The 23,900-nt window shown below is 48.9% G+C and overlaps 1 protein-coding gene across 1 annotated transcript; it reads right to left on the bottom strand.

Moving 5' to 3' along the window:
- Positions 1–939: 939 nt before the first annotated feature.
- On the bottom strand, positions 940–21,295 carry LOC128272673 (E3 ubiquitin-protein ligase MYLIP). Its single transcript, XM_053010536.1, has 4 exons — positions 20,810–21,295; positions 2,660–3,636; positions 2,012–2,575; positions 940–1,940 (listed from the first exon to the last, which is right to left on the bottom strand). Exons 1-4 carry the CDS (start codon positions 20,894–20,896, stop codon positions 1,739–1,741), a joined length of 1,830 nt encoding a protein of 609 aa, XP_052866496.1. The 5' UTR covers positions 20,897–21,295; the 3' UTR covers positions 940–1,738.
- Positions 21,296–23,900: the final 2,605 nt, after the last annotated feature.

The raw sequence follows: 23,900 nt of genomic DNA, 5'->3' as shown, positions 1-23,900 counted from the left end.
GTTAGCTGGCTGAGAGTTTTCGCTGGTTTTGCGGTTGTTCGCTTCTTGCATCACACTTTGCCCTGTCGCCAGGCAACACACGGCACGGCACGGGCTGGCCGCTCTGTCTGCTCACGGGAGATCGTCCACACGATAGCCGATGCACGCACGCACGAACGAAGGCAGGAAAAATATTGGCCGAAAAAACCGAGAATCCGCGGCGACGACGATCATGACGACGACGGGCCAAGCGATTCCTTCACTCTGTACGTACACTTACGCTCGCCAACACCACGGAGCCTAGCGGTCATCGAGCACACTACCACTCGCTCAATTGCGTCCGGCACGGAACCGCATGTTCGCCCCGTACGCGGCGAAACGCGAAATCGGGCGAAACGGACCGGGAGTGGGACAGCAAAGCGAACGGCACCTTCCGGCTGCACGACAGACAAGGATGGGTGGAGACCCGTGTTTACTAGGCGCATCGATAGATGGCGCCCGGCCCGGGTTAAATGCCTGCGAACTGGCCGACCGGGATTCAAATGTGTGTTGGTGTGCAAACGTTCGCCCCGAAACGGTGTTAAGCGTTTGGGGCGAAATCGGCGACGGTGGTTCGAAAACAAACGTCAAACTAAACGTCACCTGAGTTCGAATTGTTCACCATGCGGCGGAACGAAATTTTGAATTGACCGCTGCACAGCACAGAGCAATAAAAATTGTACAATCAAAGAAGTGTCGCTATAAATTTGTCACTATTTCGCACTTTTGACCTAACATGGGTTGGGCGTGAAAATATTTGTTTTCCACCATGTTTTACTGCCTTACCTGTAATACCAAGCCTTTCGGCGATGGGTTTGGCTGATAGAATTCAAATTACCGCACGCTAGTGGGGCAGGGACTTTATTTCGGTCAAACACAGTGTTAACACACAGCGTTTCAAAACGAAGCACTTATGTGAAGAGGGCCACAACAGTTTAGTTATTTTTCTGCTTTTTTTGTAGTACAACATGTAATTTTCATTCAACCATTGTTCTTCATTCTTAAACACTATGTGGCATTTTAATGCGCGAAACTTCTTAGAAGCGACGCCATTTAACAATTATTAGTATCTTACACAACGGGTATCAGCATATTTGCCTGTTAGTGGAAGGGAAACGATATGTTAGCACGGACCAACCGTTCAACCAACCATCCAGCTAACAGACAGTGGCACTGACCAGTTTCGTGAATCGTGCCCATTTTGGAATTTTTGCGGTTAGAAAAAAATACTTCACACCAACACATTGCCCAACAATGCGAACTTGGTGTCCGTTCCGCTCTTAAAGCGTGATATTTTAAACATATTTTTGCATTGTAAAATTTTAAGAAAAAACGTAGGAAAAGATGGACAGCGCCAATCTTCAGAGCATTCTAAAAACATGAAAGGATCACGGTGTTAAAAACTAGCAAAGATCGATAAACTTAACGGCCTTAGCTACTAACATACTTCCCTAACGGGTACACAACTAGTGGTAATTTTTACGTTTACATCGATTGACTGATTAAACATCTTTCGTTTCGACTGTTCGAACGCCTTTTTTCTCGTCCTACGCTACACCAATTTTTGCTTCTAACCGGCTGCTACATTGTTCAGCACGTGCAACAATACATTTAACAAATAATATCACCAATTTGCTTATCTTTACATGTTTCGTGCTCAGCCTGTTTTCTTTTGAGCGATGTAAATGTTCTTGCACTGGTTTCACCATCGGGCCGCTGTTTACAGCACCAACGTTGCGGCCGGATGCGGAACTTTCGGTAGACCTCCAACGGTCCCGGGATCCATGGCAGAGGAAATATTTTCTTCCTGCAGCGGAACTCCCGACGCTGCCGTTGTGCTTTTGCGCGATCGCAGCAACGGTGGAAGGAAAATTTTGCTGATACACTCAATGTTCGAACGGCACAGCGGACAACGCTCACATCTGGAAAAGGGCAATAAACGTCGGGATGTTAATTGTTGTCACGGAAGGGTCGACAGCGGGGTAACACTTACTGCTCTGCACACGACCTGCACGCCGTCATGTGGCCACAGGGCAGAAAAGTCGTATCGATCACGCCATCCGCACAGATGGGGCAGGTGATTGCCTCTCGTATCCGCTCGTCAATCAGCCGCTCCAGTTGTGAGTATGCTTCACGTTGCGTGCGTAGCGTCTCTTTCAACCGCCCAAGTGCATCGGCCGGATTTTCGGTGTGCTCTTCCGCCTTGTTGCTGATCTCGATGCCGCGCGCGTGCAGGGTACGGCGGGCGGCGTCGTACACCTCGCGACAGGTGCGTTTAATATCGAACACGTACCGTTTGCCCAGCTCGGTGCCCTCGTTAAACATCGACGCGATCGTACCCTTTAGGTCGCGAATGAACTGCGTCGTCACGATGGGTCGCACGGTTTCGCACGAGTAGAACTCGTGCTTCTCGATGATCGCCCGGTACAGGGAGGCCGCCGTCCGGTGGCTGGGCAGCTTCAGCTCCACGTGCGTCTCTTCATGGTTTTCGTTCATGTACGTCAGGCGAAACGATCGCTTGATGGATTTGGTCAGCTTCACGGCAGTAAATGGAACGCTGAGGGACGAAAGGAAAGAAAAATAGGATTATTTGCAATGCCAGTTGTCGCCAACAAGTGCGCTTCACAGGCACTACACCCACCTATACTTTTCGTCGTCCTTCACGATGGTTAGGCCGTGGGGACTGACACAAATTTTGCACACTACGGCCGGCTCGGCGATCGTAACACCGTCGAAGACTTCTTCGCCGTACCCAGTCAAACTGCAGATCTCCTCCAGCAGCCAGTACTGCGCCGAGGTGGCACTCATCTTGATCAGCGACAGCTTCTCGTGCTCCCTCGCAATCTGCTGATGGTAGTCGGTGGGCTGAGCTGGTTGCCGCTGTCCCTCGACGGCTACATCATCATCGCCTTCGAATGCGGGCCGCAAGGCACCGTACCGATGGTAAATGTTTTTTGGTGAAGCTTTAGCTGACTCCTCCGCGGCCGAGCCGGAAGAACTGGAAGGAGCCGATGAAGAAATGCCGCCAGAGTGCGATCCTAGATCGTCCAAATGCCAACCGATCGGCGGAGAGGCAGAGCTCTGGGAACTGACGCTTCCGCGCTTGCACTCGATTTCGGAGCATTTTCGCTTCGACGGACGTCGGAGTTGTGGGACCGATCGACGGTCCGGAAGATCGCCGGCATCCGTAGCGGGTGCCGAAGATGCGCCGGGCGTCGGCCGGCAAACTGACTCCGATTCGATGGCTCCGACCGGTGCTGGGGGAACCTTCGTGGGATCGTACTTGTAACCGTCCGCCTGTAGCAGTAGAGCGGCCAGGTACGCGGCATTGGCCCAGCTGGCGGGTCGCAGATGCCCATCAAACAGCTCCTGGCGAGCCTGCATGTAGAACAGGTTACGGACACTGCCCTGCAGTATCAGGTGCGCCGGGACCCAGAACTTGACGCGAAGCGACAGCAGTAACGGCTGCGCTCGGTCGTTTGTGTAGAGATGCAGCGGGTTGCGCAGGTTGATCCACTGCTTGGCGCTGCACTCGTCCACGTCCGCATGGTCACCGACGCGCACCGGTATCAGACCAAAGTAGTCCGTCTCGCAGATGATTCCCAGATCGGCGCAGACCTGCAGAAGGAAGAAGTGAAGTGCGAAGACAGAAGATATTAGATAAGTTGTGACATTTCATTTGTAAAATTACATGTTGATTGAACGGATCTTCGGGTGGAGCACCGTTGGACCACACAGTACAATATCGTGCATTCACCCCATTGAGATAACAAATGCCGCAACCCACCGTGCACCTCTATGACCCGGTTTCGAGGATAGCAAAGCCAAGCTCCGGGCCGTCAAGCCGGATCCGTACTTCGCTGCGGATAATGGATCGTTTCAAGTCAATAAATAAACTTCTAGCAATGGAACGCCATTTTGTTTGTTTCACGGGGAAGATACATACAGATTGCTGTCTGTTTCTACTCAGCCCTATCCCAGGTACATGGAGCAAACAGTGCAACGGCTTTATCGCCAACAAAGAGTGAAATGGGTCCCCACAAACGGGGCCCAAGAAGCTGTAGGCGGGAAAGGGTTTCGTTATCAGCAGCCAGCGCCAATTAATACCTGGTTGTTCTCCTTATCGTCTCACCTCCCTGCCGCCCTGGCTCCCATCGTCTCGAGTAATGTCGCCGTTCTGTCTTATCGTAAATGCTCATATAACAAACCACCTTCGGTGCAGTTAGAAAGAAGCACCCCTCGTGTGTGTGTGTGCAAATATTTGAGCGGCCATTTTGCGCCGGGTGTGAAGATCGATTTACCGACGCAAGTGACGGTTAGGTTTACACGATCGTCAGAGGAAGGGTGGAGAGCATTTGGCAGATAACGTCGAGGGAGCAAACCAACCTATTTTCGCCTGTATTGTTTTAGTGGGGATTGTGCAATAGGACAACAACGAGAAAGAAAATTGCTGCCATCCGGAAGTGTGTTCCCGAACGCTTGCGCTACCGTCTGACCGCCGTTGAAGACGGTTCGTAAATATTTGACAGGCTACAAGTACCGTCGTCGGGCACTCCTCGGGCCAGTGTGCTCCCGGGAGGACAGGAATCGGGATCAAACCGGCAGACAATGAGTAATCGGCCCACTTCTTCGATTGGCAACCAACAAGCTCCACTTTCCAGAAGACCGTCGACCGTCAATCTTTCGTGCAAATTCTTGGCCCACGGTCAGAAGCATAGGACTCTTCCACGAGTAAGGTTTTGGGGCGACAGCCAAACCCGAGGCCCATAATTCATGACATTTACGTAACTCAAACGTAACTCCGCGCAGCAAAAGGCGTTAGCCGAAGGCACGTTGTCGCGCAGAGTTCCGCGCTTTCCAACAACAACCATGGATTTCCATTTCCGATGTGAACTTTGCGGCCGCCGCCGCGAAGAGCTTATTTATTTGATTTTCGGTTATCCTATCCGCAGGCGTTTCTCGGATGGGCACGGCCGATCCGTCGGCGGTTCCGTCGTGACAGTCCCAAGAAGTGCCTCTCTCCCCTTTATGACCGGCGTCGTGGTGACCGGTTGACGAAATGTTTGCATCGCTAATGAAGCTACCCCGTCGCGGGGACCGGGTGGTGCTACGAAGATTTGTGCTTTTCGGGCGGACGCAGAGAGACAAACAAAACCGAGCGGACGTACGCCGACACTCGGTGAGCGGAGGAGGTAAACAATACGGGGACGAAGCAGAAGACCAAAACCTGTTCCGCCCCGCGGTGGGTAAGAATGGCCACAAAAACGTGATTGCTAGGACGTGGTCGGTGGTGGTTCGCCTTGCGGAGGTGTCTTTCATATGCAGACGAACTCCCTCTCGTTCGCGGAGCCTCGCAGGGAACTTTTTTTTTCGGAACGATCGCACACAAGTAATGAGTTGTGCGTGTAGCCTCGAGTCGCTTTAAGTCCTAATCACTTGGCTCAAGTAAATAGAAAATCCCAACAAAAGTAGCAACAAGAAGACGAACACCAGAAAATCAATTAACTGGGCTCCCGGGGGTTTCAGAAGGAACAGCGACGCAACAGTGTGTAGTCCAGCGTGGGTTGACCCACATTTCCGAGGGCCGTTAGTAGGAAGCTGAGCGATATACGGTCGATGCCAGGTGACATTAATCTTCCCATTAATTTGTTTACCAATTGATGGGTTTCGGAGACCCATTCGAGGGAAACATCAAGTCCAGTTGATGCTACAACCTGTGGCTAATCCCACTCAGCATCATGAAACCAAATTAGCAGGGTCTCCTGGAAGACTTTTTTCTTCCATATTATGAGAGTTTCAGCTGCCATTTTGTAGAATTCTTCAAAAAATCGCATGTTGAAAAATCAGCTTATCATATCTTTTATCCCACTCTGGTCGTTTAATGGTCAAAGCTTGCTTCAAACGCTTTACTTGTTGGTGATGTGATTGTCCTTCAATAATTCTATTAGGTTCTGAAAGCTCTTAGTCCACCACACCTTTCGTACCTCACAATATGCACAGCATAACCTTTGCGCAGTAAATATTTAGCTTTGGTTCGCTGTATCCAGGCCCTTTGCGTTTGGGTTTCTTGTAATAACTTTCCTTTTTCATCACCAGCGACGATTCGGTAAAAGAACCCATTTCTTTTCAGCCGCGCAAGCAGAAACTCGCAAAAAGTTTTCCTTCTTTCAGTATCTCTTTTTTGCAATTCTTGTGGAACCCATAAGACATTTTGCTAATAATTCCCACGGCACACAGGTGATGGGAAACTGTCGCGTGGTCAACTCCTAACATTTCAGCCAGTTTTTTTGGCATCTGACATGCATTCCGATCGAGCAATGCTACCAATTCTTCATCATCCACCTTTTTTGACTGTTCAGGTCCCTCTTGGTCTTGAAAGCCAAAATCCCCCCTTTTAAACCGCACAAACCACATCCGACACGTTCTGCCAGTAAGAACAAGGTCATCATAAATACCCATTAAAATATGATGACTTTCGGTAGTCGTTTTCTTGATATGGAAGTAATGAAAAAATACTCCTCGCGAAAAGACTTCATCATGAACTGAATTCGACATTGTCAGATGCTTATAAAAGGAGTTGTTTGCACTTTACAAAAAATACCTATACTGCGTTAGATGCGTAATAACAGTAGCTATCAAACACATGTTTCATACAAAAAAATGAAGCATTTGGTGAGTGATGCCATCTATTGTAAAACTGCAAGAATTACGACTTACACCTAATAACATGAAGCAATTGTATGGCGATAAATAAATTACATTCAAAACTAGAGTCTAGTAAATGTGACCCACAAGGTCCAAGTCTACCTAGAGAAGAGTTTGAAACCGCCCAATTTCACTGCATGAGGGCCCTAAGCGCGCTTCCTTTCGCGGCATGGGTCCGGGGTGCGGCAGAAAAGAAACTTTGATATGAAAATGGGTGACTCTGTGGGACAACCGGTAAAAACACAGTGCAATAACAGACACCGCCCCGCCATTCCCCAGCGAGGGACCTACGGAACCGTCGCCAGCTCAGCGCTCAGCGCCAGCAACTTCGTTCCGAATGGGTGGTGATCCAACCCAACAACGCCGGCTGGACTTTGGACCTTTAGTTTTTGTGTGATACATACAGACACACACACACACTGTTGTTGTGGCCACCGTCTTCTGCTTCTCCTCCATTCTCCTCCTCGTCTGGCCGGTTACTTTCACGCCGCAGCTGCCTGACTGACTGAGTGGCTGGCTCGTTTGGCCTCCCCCACACCGCCACCTCACATACATTGAAAAATGCGTTTTTTATCACTAAACGCAACACACGCACGTGTTCCTCTAGTTTGTACGCGAGTCGGGCGAGTTGATTGCCGGCTGTCGGGTGCGTGCTCCAGAGTTGTTTTCGCGGCCCTCGCCAATCGAACCGAACCAGCTTATCAATCGATAACAGAACACGCCCCGCTCGGCCCTCTAATGCCACCCCCGTAAACATAGTGTCCACCGAGCATTGTGTGCTTTGGGGTGGGGTGGTCGTTTGTAGTTCTATGTTTTATGGCCGCTGATGTCACGGACGTGAAAATGGATTTGCTCCCAAAATAAGTCAGACCGCCAGCCACAGTCTGTTACTAAGTGGAGACCGGGGCCCCCGAATTGGTATATCGGTCAAACTTGGCTTTCTTTCTCCGGCTTTTTTTTGGGGGCCATTCCGTTAACGACGGTTCCTACAATAACGAAACCAAGATGCTGATCACCACCGCCGCCGTCGGCGTGTCCATGCAGCCGGCAGTGGTGACATTGACAGCGACCGAGAAGAGTGAAATGTCCTTCACGTTGCGCTGCCGTTCGAATGACGATACATGCTCTCGTCGTCGTCGTCGTTATTTATGCAAGACGACCAACGACAGCGGACGGATGATAAAAATTTTATGCTCCTCTCTCGGCCATCCGCCGATGCGAAAGGGCACTCCAACCAACTGCTGCTACTGCTGTGCTGCTGTTGCGCCACCTGTTGTTGCGGCGATGTTCTTTGTGCCCTGAGTGTGTGTCACATCGCTAACTATTTACTGTTACAATCGTCGGAACCAAACGCAGCCGCGACGCGGCGTTACCGGCTCGCGTTCGTGCGCTCGCGTATAGTTCCAAAACTAGCAGCACGCGGATGGACTTTGCACCGGTTTCGGCGAAGCGAGCGGTTTCGGACTTTGGACCCGCGACTCTACTTTGCGGCCCCTCTGGCCAAGCTCTCCACGCACACACTGCCGATGCCGACGAAAGGGGTGACGTGATAGGCAGGTAGCGATTCTTCAGCGGTGTGGCGCTGTCGGTCCTGACGGAGCGGTCGTCTAATTCGCGAAATTCAGTGAGCAATGCTTACCAACCCCGCTCTTGTCTGGAGGGAAATAAGACCCCTGAAGTCCTTTCGCCCTTTGAGATACGCTCAGGGCATCCCAATCCGAATGTCTGCCCGGTGTCCGTTCTCCGATCGGTGAGCGATCATCCGAACACACGCACACCCAGTTGGCTCCAGATGGAGAGGATTATGCGCGGTGGCGGTGTGCCACCATATATCCGAGGGAGCCCATTACGCACACCACGCTCAGTGATGGTGATGATCATTTGCAGAAAAAAACAAACATCTTATAACCGATCACGGGCGCTGTTGCTAGGCGGCTGCTCTTGAGGTACACGGCGACTGAGCAGCAAAAACCTCAACGATTGATCAAAGTGCGATGATCATCCACAGCTGGAGCTGGATGACATCACCGCGGTCAGCCCGCGGGGAACTGACCGCTGTATCCAGTCACGCTGCGATCATGTGCACGCGGTCGAAGCACGTGTGCCAGCGAGGAGCTGGTGTGAGCTGGTGGGGGACACCAATTACCTCTCTAGCGATCGCTATCGATCACCCATATGCTAGTGGTCTTTCCGGAGAGTATCCAGCAGCGGGGGCGAACAAGGTTACTCCCGGGGCTACCGTGCCGTTGACACCGTCGTAATTGAAGGTTAGAGCTCTCGGGCTATCGTGTACTAGAGCCCGCGATGTTCTGACCGGATTGTGCTGACGGGAAGTTTACAGGAAGAAGTCCCGCGGGCGATGATGTGCGTTCGATCACACTCAAGTGTTTATTTTACTCTCTCATGCTCAACTCCAGAGTTTACAGTTGGCGTACGTGACATTCGGTCACTTCTGGAGACTACAGAGAGAGAGAGAGCTAGAGTGTGTGTGGTTCGAACGGCACCAATGTACTAGGGGTGTTCAATAAGTTCGTATGATCGGTAACAGAGAGCGCTGCTGCGACCCCATTTTTTTCTTATATTGGTACACTCTTCATATGAACGTATGCGAAGTTTCATTTCAATCGTTCCCTTGTTTTTGTTTTTACAAGCCATTTAGTATCGTCGTGTCCCAGTATTTTTTACAACGGAAAAAACAATTATCGTGCAGTGATTGAATGTTTTTTTTGGAAGGTTTTAAAGCAAAGGAAATTTATGAACGAACATTGAAAGTATTTCATTTCATTTCATGTAGAAGCGTATTTTGAAGCTCTCCCAGATTTTCACTTCAGGGATGGAATTTAAAAGTTAGAGTCTCTTTGGAACAAGTGTTTTGATGTTCACGAAGGCCATACTAAATAATAAAGTGTATTTCAAACCATGAAAATGTGTTTTTCTTATCGACCATACGAACTTATTGAACAGCCTAGTAGTTCACACCGTAGCGAAGTTCAGAGCTTTGTGACGTCAGTAGTGAACCATTAGTCATCCACCAACTGACCCTTCTCGGCCCCCTTTGTGGCAAGGTTTCGCATATTTTGAGCAAAGCAATAGAGCAAAGCGTCTTAAGGCGCTGGAGGCGCGAAAAAGGATTGCAGCTTGTTTGTTGTGTTCATTCTTCGCGTTTGTGCTCCGATTCGAACGTTTGGCATGCAAATGTGGCCGGTTCACGTACCTCTGCGGATCCATTAGACGAGAGTCTCCCGTACGGTACGTGTGGGACGTGCTTTGAATAATTGAAAGCGACCAGTAAGGTTCAAAGGGGTTGGTCCCCGGCACAGGGAGTCTAGGCCTTCTACTGGCTACACTGTTCTGGTTCTGGTTGGAAAAGTAATCCAAATGAGGCTTAGAAATGGCCATTGTTGTGGTCGTTTGCAGGGTTATTGCGATGTAGTGCAGTTCTTGGCCGGTGTATTACGCGATTCAACTAATTTGCATAATTCTGTTATCCAACGGATGGAACCTTGGTTTGTCATTAAGAAGCATTGTTATTCAGTTTTAGAGCAGCCATATTTTTAGAAATGCAATTTCGTTTCCCTCAAGCCAAATTAAAAAAAAACAATCACAATATTGCGTTTCTTTCTTTTTCAAAGCAAAGCCCCCCGACAGCAATGAACAAGAAAAGAGGCTGTGATAAAACAGAACAGTTAACTGATAAATGCAGCAACAAAAAACGAGCAGAAAAAAGAGAAAGTGAAGTGAAAATGAAACATGATCACTGCGGAACAAAACTGAGCTAAGGACAAACACGATTAAAAAAATTAATGGCGCTCCACGTGCTCCCCATCACGGCATTTGGCACGGCACAGTATGCCAGCAGCTTGTGCCAGAAGGTGACGTCCTGTGTGAGATATTCCCTTCAATCTTTCTTCCACTCCGCCGGCCCGCCCGCCCCTGGGACATCAACTGGGGCAGCTCGACGATCGCGGAGCACAAAGAAAACGCAGCCGCGCAGTGCGCGTGGCATAAGTTCCACCCATCGCCATGGCGGGGAAAACCGCGATCAAAGTCCAACAGCTGGCGGCCGCCACAAACTGCAGTCGTTGTTGCCACCCGCGAGTCGCTGCTAGGTTTTCCTCTTCGTGCGCGAATGTGTGCAGCACACACGCACACTTTAACAACACGGGCGCAGACACGGGCCACACATCACGTTCAGCGACGGTGTGCCGATTTCCGCCCGGGGAAACTTCCAGGGGACATCCGGACCCGGGCGATATCTGAGGCCCCCGGGGATTTAGGGGATTCCTTTCGGTCGGTGTGCGGGGGGGGATTATGCAGATGCCGCGGGAAATACCCAGCGTTTTTGGGGCCAAAACAAACAAACAAACAATGCACTGTGTCACTGAGGCAAAGGCCGTCGCTAATTAGGTTTCCTTCGAATCGATTATCTTATCTCTCGGTGACCGGGCCTCGGCACTACGCGCCAGGTCTTCGACAGTGACTCAGTAGTTTACGCCCTTGGAACGCCTAGGTTTAGGAGACCCAGAGGATTAGCCAAGGTCTCGTGCCAGTCACACAGGGCTGGCTGGAGGGAAGCGCCTGGAGGACGCGACGGGCACTGTGTTTTGGTCGAAATTGTGTTTCTCAATCTGCCTGCGACCGATAAAGTTAATGCAGTAATGCAGCAAACAAACGGCTCTAGAGCATGATAGTGTGTGACTCTGTGGAGCTGGTTTCGAGCAGACAGACTTCCGATCCGTGCTTCCAATTTCGGCCCAGCAGTGCAGCGGGTTGCACAAGAGAATCACAGCATCGACCAGGGGTGACTTTCAAATATGGACAGACAGTATAGAAGATCGCAGATACAGGGTGTCCAACTAAGGGTTCTTTTTTTCATTTGGTTATAAAAAAACGGCCCAATATTTTTCGATGGTTGAACATTTATTTGAAGAGTTCATTCATCACATTTATGTATAAAATACAGTTTTGGTTGCAGAAAATTGGAAAATATGAAAAACTCATTTCCAAAGTGGTTCAACTCAAACGGCACGATATTTGAGAAGCCCATTTCATTTAAGGCCATTTCCTCCTCGTTGGTTATGCTTAGAAGCAGAATTGTCGTTTTTGGGTTCGGAAAAGTGACTGTTTGGTGCGGATTTTGGTCTTGGCGGTATCATCGGCCGCCGTATGAATGAATGGAAAAGGATGTTGGCGGATTGGTTTTTTATCGAAATTGAAGCTGAGAACTTAGCCGACATCTGGTTTCAACAGGACGGCGCTACGTGCCATACAGCGTCAGCCACAATCGATAGTTTGCGTCCCATCTTCGGACAACGAATAATCAGCAGAAATTGTGTTGTGAATTGTCCTCCAAGAAGTTGCGCTTTTGACACCATTGGACTGCTATCTTTGAGGATCGGTGAAAGACAACAAACCAGCAACGATTGACGACCCCAAGACAGAAATTCACATTGCCATTGCCGAGTTTTGAGTACAATTGGAATTGTACTCAAAAATATGTTGACCGAATGAGCTTCTGCCAAGCCAGCGCCATGGTGACCGTTTGACCAACCTTTCCAATAAATGTTTAAGCATCGAAAAATATTTAGCCATTTATTTTTACATCCAAATGAAAAAAGTACCCTTAATTGGACACCCTCTGTATAAAGGCGCTCGGCTAGGTCTAGTTCTTAGCTCGCTGCGCGAAACACGCGTACCAAAGCTTAGCAACTGCGGGCTTCGTGGCGGAAGTCACGTACTGCAGATCGGAAACCCGTTGCACTTGCGTCGGCAGCTCGATCTGCGAGGCTTTACTACCACTACCGATGGCGCTCCGTTCCGGAAAATGGTTCACCTTTAAATGGGGGTTATTTTTCCTGCTCCGCGATTCGATTGGCGCGATTGAAGGATTTGCGTGCGTAATCCTTGCGTGGGTAATACACGCGATTAGCGCGTACTTGGCCAGTCGTGTGTGTCTGCTGTGCTTCCTGCCCGTAATCAGGGTAGCTGGGGCCATCTGACACCTTAGCAAACACCAAACGTCGACCAACGCTGACCAAAGCCGGGAAAACGCGGAGTTGCTGGTTTTACCCGCAAACGCCGCGGCGATCGGTCGGATTACAATAACTTTTTCTAGCAACATTTTTTTTGCTCTGAAAACAGCTCGCCCAGGCCAGGAAACGGCGAGTTCAATGAGCGCTAAATGGCACACCGAGAGTCATCAAATTTGTAAATGCAATTCGGTATCATTTTGCCCGCGGATTGCCCGTAAAACAAAGCGCATCGACCGAGATTCGCGACAGAAGATCATCCCGGATCCCGATATTATCACGAATGCCGGCTTAACGACACAGACAGACACATCGGTAATGCATTTTTCGGTCGCGAATCTTTCCCTTTAGCGCGATCAGCGTGTTTTAATGGGCTGCGTGTTGCGTGCTCCGTGTGTGTGTGTGTGTTGCACACCGAGTTCCACGCGGCCCCAAAAAAACCGCCCCACCACCCATCGCACCCCAGTTGCTAAAACGGTCACCGGCGGTTCTCCGCCAACGGTGGGTATCGTCGTCGCCCCGTTCGCGATGCTCGTTCACCTTTCCGGTCTCTCTCTGTCTGACCGCCTCGCTGTGTGGCCCTGGCGCGGTTGCTCTCGCTCTGGCACACCGGACCCAGCAGGACGGACGCGAGCACATGGTCGGCGAGTGATCGCTTGCCTAGAGAGCTCGCGGGGTCCAAAGTCCAAGCCATTTTCTCGTGCCGTTTGCGCGCGGTCTTGTGTGTTTGTTTGAATGCCGCGCTCGGCAATCGTGACCGGCGCGCCGCATATACGATACACACAGAGCATCATTGTGACGAGAGATCTTGGAACCGAATCGCAAACCGGGATGAAACTGTTGTGGCGTTGAGAAGCCGTGTGTCACAAACGCACCAGCAAAATGGTGGGACTTGAATGGAGCAGTCTATTAAAAGCTCTCAGCAACATGTTTTATCAGTCGGCCATTCGCACTCTACAAATACAACATATTGTTTGAAGATCGGTGATTTGCAGTGGAATCCTTCATCGTAATTCCGTTAGCATTGGAGTTCCTGTGAGGAACGAAACGCAGGACTCAAGGCTGCGATCGCTCCAACATACTGTTTTGTTGCCATCGTCGCCATATTAGTGACCGAGACGGGAAGTCGTGACTGCAACGCTGCGTGCAGCATTCCAAACTTCGATTCGATTTCGTTTCGATTTGGCTTGGCGCACCTCGCCACGCAACTGTCACTTGGGGTGTTGTCAAAGTGTTGCCACAAGAAGGATGCCGCCGCGAGAGCCCGAGCCCGAACCTGTCGCCGACGCCAACGCCAACGCCGCCGTCACCACTTCGCGTCGTGCTTTTTGGGGGGATAAAAATAAAACTTTATTTTTATGGGCCCCGTTTTACCGGCCGAGTGAGGTTCCGAACGGGTTACGGAACGGGTGGTTCCGAGTCGCCGTGTTTTGCTGCGTTCCCCCGGCGGGGTGGGGCTGAGAGCGAGAGGATCGAGCGATTGGTGATCGCAAAAAAATTAGCGCCACCACGCCGATGATGCTGACGACAACGTTGGTCAACATATTGCTGCGCCGGAAGATCACGACACCGTTCTAGACTGTGTGCCTTGTCTTAAAGATGTTAACTCAAAAAAAACCGGTACCTCCCAATGGTCCGTCGGTTGTTAGCGCGCCCATCGATTAGGATCGTGATGATATCACCGAGGGTACGCCGACAAATAGAACAACGTTGCCGATCCTTAACCACCATCATCACACACAGGTCGAAATAAGTCGCCGCCCCGGTTGATGCCGCTGTGGGTGCGGCGCTCTGGCGGCCGCGGTCAGTCAACCCACTGTGCACGAGATTAAGCCGACGACAAATGGTTTAGCTCGATCCGCAACAACACAACAACAGCAGCTCTCTGTTGCCAGGCTCTCACGGGGGCGATTGGGGACGGCACACATTTTCCTCCATTTGCAACCGCGCGACGGCTAATGGGCTGCAATTGAAGGTTATGTGAGCGCAGCGCAGCTTGCTTACGGTCAGTCCTCCCAGTTACGATTCCTGAAAGGGCCACCTCCCCCCACCATCGTGGGGTAGCGCAACAGGCATCGCAGCATTGTCCTCTGACAGGCTGAGATCGGTGCCCGTGAACCAATTATACACAGTTCTCCGGCGTTCCCGTTAAAGCGGACACGCTCTCCATGAGTCAATGCGCAATGACCGACATATCGGTTCCTGGTCCACGGCCAGCATATCCTCCTGCAGGCACAATCGATTGCACTGACATGTTGGGCATCTACGTATTCTGATGATTGTCCTCGCCGGGAGCCGGCTTCCCCAAGTTGTTATTACAGAGGTCACCACAGTCGGACATTCAATCGAATCCGTTCCGTTGGCACGAAATACCTTAAGAATACTGACACTTATCGATGACAGCATTAAAAGTCACCCAAAATAATCAGAAAACATAAAAAATTAAAAGTATTGAGCAAATGAAATGTGAAGAAGAGGATCTCGATCGATCCATTGATCCAGAAGTCTTGGCAAAAACCTCGAGCAATTCATTTTCACAATCCTTTTTTGATTTCAATTTATTATCACTAAGGAAGTTTTGCACGAAAAAGTGGTAATCGCTTAGTGCAAAGTTCGGACAATACGCTGGATGCATTAAAACTTCCCAACCAAGCTCACGGACTATCTGGCGAGTCACTAAAGACATTTTGCGTGACATTTCGTTATTCTGATGGAACACAAAACCTCTTCCGTTGGCCGATTTTGGTCGTTTTTGACCAATCGCTAGCTTCGAACGGTGCAGTAATTGACAGCAGAGATCTGAATTTAGTGTTTGACCACACGGAAGCAACTCAAAATAATCGATGGTTCCGGTTAAGCTGCTTCACCACGCTTAGACCGTGATCATTTTCAAACAGTATTTTCGTATTTATCCCATCGCTCATCCCCAGTACTCATTAATCCATTTAAGCCTAATAATAAAATAGTAAAAGTTAACTTTTCCCGAACGGCACGGCTGATACATGCTTTATTTTGCCGCTTTGTAAAACGTTCTGCAAAGGTTGGCACAACAGACCTCGAGTAATGGGATTGGTCTCCACACTTCCCCAAGGCTCAACCGCTGCCCGGTTTTTCGAGGTTAGTTGTCATACCTTGAACGCTGTAGGTATTGGAAAGCTATGGTTCCTCGCCCTTGGAAGGATAGTTTCGCAGAACACGAGAACCTCCCCACGGAGACCACAAAACAAATTGGTGTAGCGTGTTCGGTTTCGTGGAACCGTTCTATGCCATTTTGAACCAACACACCCACCGTTTGTTCTTACACATTTGTAGTTTTGCACATTTTGTTTGCGGCCCCATCCAAAGGATAAACCATCAAACGAAGGCCGATATACGTGTTCCCTTGGCCGACCGTCACTACGGTGCACGGAAGCGGCACAACTCTTGGCACGCTGACCGGTTAACTAACGATTTAACCTCCTCCGGCGTAGCGAGAAAGAGAAGGGGAGAGTTAGAACTCATTAAACGACGTAAAGTAACTCCGAGCCGCGAGTGAGGACTGAACATTCTACGACAAAATAAACAACTCCTGGAACCGGTGCGGTCCCCGAGGGGTCTGTCGGTCGTTAATCAATTCCACTCCTGGCTTCCTTGTTACTGAAGGGACCCACCATGCTGGCGATTATAGACCAGCAAGTGTTGCTGGTGCTAGGTTTTATGCGAACGCTAATTGGGCCCCGTGGGTATGTTGAGCTTTGGAGTTGCGCTTCAAGGACACTGCTGGCTCCTGCCACAGGCACACGTATTGTCATTTTGAGCGAATAAACTAAGTTCACTCTTTATAATCCTATTCCTAGGGTGCTATACTAGAACAATTATGTGAAGTTCCAAAATAAATTAACGTATTTCAGTTATCGATTCGCAATCCGCAGATCCATTCCGACGCTGGCACATTTTCTTTTTCGCCAAAAACCCGGTGGAGGTGTGTCTCGCGTTCGCGCTTGTTGACAAGAAGTTTTTTCGAGACAGAAGAACCAAGTGAGACACCCATCGCGTTTGTGTCGCCCCGACTTTGCCACCTTTCAGACCGCTGCAGGTCGTCTTAAGCCGCGTTTCGATTTAATGCGCAATACGCAACGGCAATCGGCCGTCGCTCCGCCGCACGATAACGTGTCGCCCAAGAACACCAAACAACCCACACGTTGTTTGTCGCCTTCAGAGGTTCTCTGTCTGGTGCGTTGCCGTGTGCCGGGTTGAGTAACTCACAAAACAGAGAATGTTTTGTGTGTTACGAAGGCGGTGTCTTCTTACTTATTTGGATACTTTCTTGGAGCAGACATCGCCATCGCCGACCGTGTTATGTTCATAACACGATGTAACCAATCATCGATGGTCGGGACACGCGAGACACAAATGGAAATACGCAATACGCGCTCCCTGCCATCGGTCGCCAAAGTTAGGAGTCAGATTAAATGGAGAAGAAACGAAGAACTAGGCCCGGGGTTTGATAATGGCCCCGAACGGGAATGGGTGAGGGCCTCTTATCTTCGCCATCGTATCGAAAAATATGCTTTTCGGGCGCACATCTGGGCGCACACAAGAAGACCTGGACTGGAGACAGCTCCAAAACGTGTCCGCGGAAAGTTGTGCCCGCCAAAATCGACACGTTACGTCAAAAGGGAGCGAAGTACTTAAGCCAATTTACATGGCGGACCAAGTCCACCGGAAAACAGTCTGATGCCGGCGGGTCGGCGGCAGGCAGATAATAATATTTACGATGCCGGGGGTCCACCGCCGTACCCGTGCCATCTGGGACGATGATAATATATTTCTGTTTGTTTGGCCACCTTCGTTCGCGTTTGTTATCATGTCCCCCCCCCTCCGCCCCCTGAAGAGGAGTTAATAGTAGCCTCGGCGTGGCCGCCGGATGGGGGCCACGGCTGGAAGTCCAATTGACGGGACCAATTCACAGCATTCGCGGTCCGTGGTGCGATTGACGCCACGGCTCGCCGTTATTGAGAGTGTGCGAAACAACAGAAGCAACGTGGACGGGCATAATATGTTTATCTGTTCGTTAGATTCAATTTGCGGCAGGATCAGATCAACCGTGGGCCGTTGATTAGAGGCGGGTTTAAGTGAATAACATTTCCGAAACGACCCACATCTCCTTTTACGGCGAATGGGTTGTGTGGAGAGGACCGGTGCGACTGATTCACGAGATAAGGGCAATCTGTGGAGCGCCAACGTGAACAAATATGAAGCAATGGTTCAAACTTCACCCACTTCCACTTGACAAATCTTGAGACGCCCCTCGAACGCAAACAGACCCGCTCCGGCTTGACTAAGGTGTTTCGTTGTCTACCGTAAAACCGTGCAGAAGGCCCCTATCTTACCCCCATAGGCCATTATCAATTGTTGACACATTATTGGCAGCCGATAAGAAAGCTCGTTTGAAGTGTAAGGGTCCAAAGTCCTTCCTTTCGGGCTTGTATTACGTCTTGTGGGCGCCCACAGAACAGATTGGTGGACCCCTGCGAAACACCTGCGCATCCTCGCTGGTCACATCATAAGCTCCGTGAGAGTTTTCGTAGGCGTTACGTGTTAACATAGACCGCCTTTTAATCAACGCGCAACACATTATCCGAAACGGAAATCAACATCCTCATCGGAAACAAAGACAGAGGTCCACTCTAAGAGGCAGCTTCATCGTTCGGCGCTATCGACATTGTTTGACGGCAGCAATTTAACTGTTCATTGCGCAGATAACCTACTTCGGGAATGATTCCCACCGTAATCGGAGGGCAGTGCTTCCGTGCGTCAGCGTCAACCGCCATCCGGAACTGCGTAGTCCTTTCGTGCCGAGAAGAACAAAGCGTTTCTTATCGATCGCTTGCTGTGGAGATCGAGAGTGTCTTTGGTCATCTCTAAAATCGATGTAGACAAGTACAAACAAGAAGGTTAATCAAAAGGACTTATCTCGCTCATGATGAGACACACCGAGCCGGTTGCTAATCATCGGACATGTCATCCACAATGATGTGTCCTCACCATTGGGGCGGCATTCAAATCGAGGACACCCGATTAATCTCCGAGAAATGGGCGTTTGCTGACCCTGCCACTAAGCGCGGCGGCCGTCTAACATGGTGCTAGACGCAGGCGATAAGCCAGACCTAGAGCCCGAGGTTTCCGCCCCCCGGCTGGAAGAAAGGTCAACAGCCACACTGCTGTGAACTTGTTGCCAAGCCGTTCTTCTAGCGCGGCAGCGACTCCAGCCGGCGGATTGCAGTGACCCTGGCAAAGGGGTGTGATGTGATAAGGCCATCGGCACTGGGCCGCCGGCAGCTTATCGGCGTCAACTGAAGTCATTAATTTTCTCGCGTTCAGGAACGCATCGCTAACATCGCCGGCTGGTAACCAGCCGGCCGGCCGGCCTGCCGGTCAGAACCATCGAGTCGGGGATCATCGTTAAGTCCAGAAGATGATTAGACTCGCGGCGATAAACTTGTTTTCTAACGTCGTCCATCAGTCCAGCAAGGCTTAGAAGGTGCTGCGCCCTGATCCCGGGCGCGCGGACAGAGCTCAAGTCGGCGGGATTGTGCAATGTTTGCGGTAAGTTTTAATTGCATTCATTAATAATCGGCCCTATCTACAACGCTGGGGCACCTTTGCATATGGGGATTAGATCACCCCGCACTGTAACCTTGAGATGTCACACTACTGGCCGTTTACTGCAAGGGACGTTTGTTTTGCATGTTTCGTAATAGTGTCCCGGACAACCAGTAATCCTCCCGTAGCCGCCTATGTCTGACCCTGTGGGTTTATGGGACTCTACCAGAGAAAGAGGCTTAGGTGTAACTTTATTGGCGGTGTAGTTTGTATAGTGAAGCTGATACTCCTGCTCGCTAATTAGAGGTGATAATGAACGGTAAACGATCGTTAACTTCTGTAATAAACGCGATAAGAGCACTGTCTGCCCTGTGGGTGACTTCGGAGGTGTGAACTGCCCCGAGTGCCCTAGGATTTGCAAATAATTTATACATTATACATTCTATATGTAGCTTAAGGTCACAGACAATCTAAACCGGACCGAGTAGTCTATTGAACTCATTAGAATGTTCTCCCCAACAGATTTTAGGTGAAATTATCACACGTTTATGGTGTGACTCAGTTTTGTCATTTACATATTCTTTGTCTGGGTCTGGCGGCCCCCGAGGATGTCACAGAGCCTTCTCCAAATTTGGAACCAATCAACGAGCGGAATAAATTGCTTGTTAAATGTGGACGCTTCTTATTCTCGCCACTCGCCACTAATGAGCCGCCGCCACCGCTAGGCGCTAACTAGACAGATCATCTTCGTGAAGGGCCTCTTCCTTCAAAATTGCATCATCCCCACAGACCGGCCACACGCATGGGGAAATGAGGTTTTCACGACACGGCCTTTGGACCGTCGGATCGAAAACACTCGCACACGCACCACTCCCTCGGTGTAGCCCAAATTGTAGCTCCTCAGTTACGGTTATTCGGTAACGAAAACAACCTTCCCCTCACCCCCTCGCTTCGTGTGACTAATTTTAGTGAATTACTAGTTCTCGCACGGAGAAGCGAATGCAAACGCTTGTCGAAGTCGAAGAAAGTGCGCGTTCGACTGCGTAGAGGTTGCGCGAAGAAAATCGGCTTCACGACGACGACGAAGACGACGACGACGGTGAAGCCCTGGCGCCGAGAGGCCCTCGAAAGACAGACAAGGAAGGCTCGAAGTGCAAAGTGCATCGGGTGCAGCATTGGTCATACTGCTGGCCGAGTGAGGGAGAGAGATAAAAAAGAGAACCACGGTATTATGGCGGAGTAAGTGCGGTTTCGCCTAGAACACCGAAGCGGTCCCCGCAGTTTCCTCCCGCGGCCCCTCCACTGTTTGCTATTTCACTTCACGGCACCGCCATCGCTAGACGGATGGGCGCCAATCAGCTGCGCCCCGACTCCGGAACACTTTTGCCCCGGGACGGCGCCGCAACTTAGTTTTGGGCATCAAGGACATCTCGTTGAGCAAAGAGTAGCACCAAAAGGGAATGGAATATTACCTTCTCCAGACACTCCTGGCTGATGCGCTTCGGGTCGCACTGCACACCGGAAGTGGTGCCGTTCGGCAGATTCACCAGGCACCACATATTTATTGTTGGGCGGTAAAGAAATCACTTTTCCACAACACGCACACTACGACGCTCACCTTCTACCGTGTTTGTCTTTTCACGCAACGATGGCGATAGAAAGTGTCACCTTTTTCGCAGCACAGTGACCATCCATTTTACGACAAAGCACTCGGTTCTTCACCTATCGTTCGCCTACTGTTGTATTTGAAGCGAAAGGAAGATTTTCTTATCTTATGACACACCGAAAGGAACGGGAATCGGGCTGCTTTTCTGACGGATTCTTATAAAACAACCTCAACACAACACACACACACTTGCGTTTTAGGTTCGTAGATTAAACTCCATACCGCGTGTTATCACTCGCTGACTCTCTGTTGCGTAGATTCTTTTCGGAGGTCCTTTTTTGTTTACTATCCACCTGTCACTTTGTTAGCCCTGAACAGCTGACGAGCTGTTTCACCGCCAAGTTTCGCACAAAACGTCGTCCATTTTGTGTTTTTTCGTCTCTTTCACCGTTCCCGGTTACAAAACTGACTTTGAGTTTTCGAACCTGACATCCACTTTCAAACCTGACACCCGAGTTAACGAACACGAAACGGAAAGAGCGGAGAGCGGGCGAGAGAGAGAAACAGCAGCGCCAACAATCGACAAACTCTCGCTTTTACGAACATTCTCTCAATTTGCCAGAAAGAGCAAATGAAAAATGTTCTCTTCAATTCGTACTTGTTGTTTTTAGTGTTAGGCTACTAGTTGTTTAAAATTAGGTTGAATATTTTCACTCCTTCTTCCTCGTATTAGATTAATAGATGATGATGATTTATCGTTGTTCGAAATCTTTTAAAAAAATCATGCAAACTTTTGTCATATACTGTAAACCTGGGTTTGTGCACAGCGGCCTCTACTCGTGACAGTTGGAATCTTTCATGCCTGGAGTGTGAAAAGTAAAGTTAAAACATCGAACCAATCTTTTTGGTCGATGATTTTTTTCGCTGCGACAACTATGGGAAATTTGTATGCGGCATGTGGACATTATGGACATTATGGATTATGTGTACATTGTTTCAGGAAGATTATAAGGATTGTTTGAAAACTTGCCTGTTTATCTCTAATACCCCTCTAATATACCAAATGAGAAATTGTTCGTTACTTTAACGCCTCAAGTTATGCAATTGGCATGACAATGGTCGAATATAAAATAAAGGGTGTTATGAACAAAAATTGGTCTAACAAAAAATGTGAATCGTTTAGTCGTTTTCGCGGTCTCCTGGTTCTGATTTCCACCTCATCCAGTCTTTCTGACTGTCGTCAAACATTCTCCGAATACTTTCAATACATTAGTAACCGTTGATTTGGCCACATTCATCAATTTCGCTAACTTGGCGAGCAAGTAGTTCGGATTTTCGCGCTGACGGTGCGAAGTTTTGAGACGATGCTCCTTTTTAATCGTGTCAAACGTCAAAATCGAATAATATGTCCGATACTACATAAAAACATCTTTAAAATGAGAGGTGTATAAGATTTTTTGATGCACTATGAAAAATAATGCGTCAAGTTGAAGTTGACTAAGTTTTGACAGTAACACCCTTTAGTTATGACTTTATAATGGATAGTCGTCTGCAAATATCGAAGTTATGATAAAAAACTTATCTCTTTTGGGTGAAAAAATACAAAGGAATAGTAATTAGTTTATCTCTTCCAATATCCAAACTCATATCGATATCATCTACTTCCTAACAAGTTAACGTCGTAAGCGTTCTAACAAGTTAGGCTTCATAATTGCATTATTTTCACGCCATTTTCCGTGCCAACTTAATCAATTCTACCAAACTGTATTTGCTTTTCATTAAATTTTCTTTTGTACTTTTTCTGCGTCACTTTTGACGCTTATAAAGCTCCCTAAAATACATCCGAACTCTACTTGGACCCGGGGATCAACGTTTTCGATGTTTTCAATCTCAGAGCTATCGTGCTACACTCTGTCAACTTTCTATAGCCGCACCCACATTTTCAACGTATCTTCCAAACCGTCTTTCCGATTCAACTTCTGCTTTTGGGACTTTTTTAAGTAGGCAAAATTATGAATAAAACCATTTGGTTGGATTGAAGTTTTATGATATCTAGCTTTTTTTCGACCAAATACGATATAGGCACTGTCAACTTTCTATAGCCGCACTTCGAGTTTTGCTTCCGAGAGTAGTTTTCATAACGAGTTTTGCAAGTGAATTACTTAAATATGCCAAAAGGAAGTGTTCCAACTAAAAAAGAAAAAGGATTGATAGAGGCATATAGGCTGGAGAGTGTTACTATTCGAAAAATGGCTCGAAGAATAAAGAGATCCAATAAAGTGATCCGTAATTAGTTAAAGGATCCTAAACGGTATGCAACTGTGCAATGTACTTAAAAAAAATCAAGATGTCGATGAGAACCAACTGTAACATTGTTAAATTGGCGTCAAATTCGACAATATCGCTATCAAAAATCAAATCTACACTGCATCTGCCAGAGAGCAGGGAAGCTTTCCTCAAGGTTTTGCAAAACAGCCCGAATATAACTCGAGTAAAAATGACCAGGGGGCCAGATCTAAGCCTACTACACAAATAAAAACGTGTAGAATTTGCTAAACTGAACATGAAACGTCGGTGGGACATGGTATCTTCGGGTTTTCTTCTACTTTTTCAAAAGCATATTTTGTATCTAAAGAACCAATTCCGTTTTCTGGTTTTTTTATGTAGGTGATCTTTTCTGATGAAAAAAAGTTTAATTTGAATGGGCTTGATGGTCTAATAGGCTACTGGCGTGATTTCCGCAAAGATCCGGAGTACTTCTCCACCCGTAACTTTGGAGGAGGTTCTCTGATGGTGTGGCTTGGGTTTTGCTCTGCGGGCAAGCTCAATCTGGCTTTTACACCTTGTAAAATGGCCTCTAACGATTACATCCAGATTCTAGAAGATGGTCTGATCCCGTTTACAGCTGCCAACCGCCGAAAAAATTGGTTTTTCAACAAGATAATGCTAGCATTCAC

This window comes from Anopheles cruzii, chromosome 3, assembly GCF_943734635.1.
Source record: "Anopheles cruzii chromosome 3, idAnoCruzAS_RS32_06, whole genome shotgun sequence".
Taxonomy (NCBI): Eukaryota; Metazoa; Arthropoda; class Insecta; order Diptera; family Culicidae; genus Anopheles; species Anopheles cruzii.
Note: the sequence above shows the minus strand (reverse complement) of the source record. Positions and strands in the feature narration are given on the sequence as shown.

What these genes read in the sequence shown, in the direction of transcription:
- LOC128272673 (XM_053010536.1), bottom strand. Translation starts at nt 20,896, where the DNA reads ATGTGGTGCCTGGTGAATCTGCCGAACGGCACCACTTCCGGTGTGCAG. An exon ending in GCCAGGAGTGTCTGGAGAAG is followed by an intron (nt 3,637 to 20,809) that starts GTAATATTCCAT and finishes TTCCTTCTGCAG; the next exon opens with GTCTGCGCCGATCTGGGAAT. An exon ending in TGCAGGTCGTGTGCAGAGCA is followed by an intron (nt 1,941 to 2,011) that starts GTAAGTGTTACC and finishes GCCCTTTTCCAG; the next exon opens with ATGTGAGCGTTGTCCGCTGT.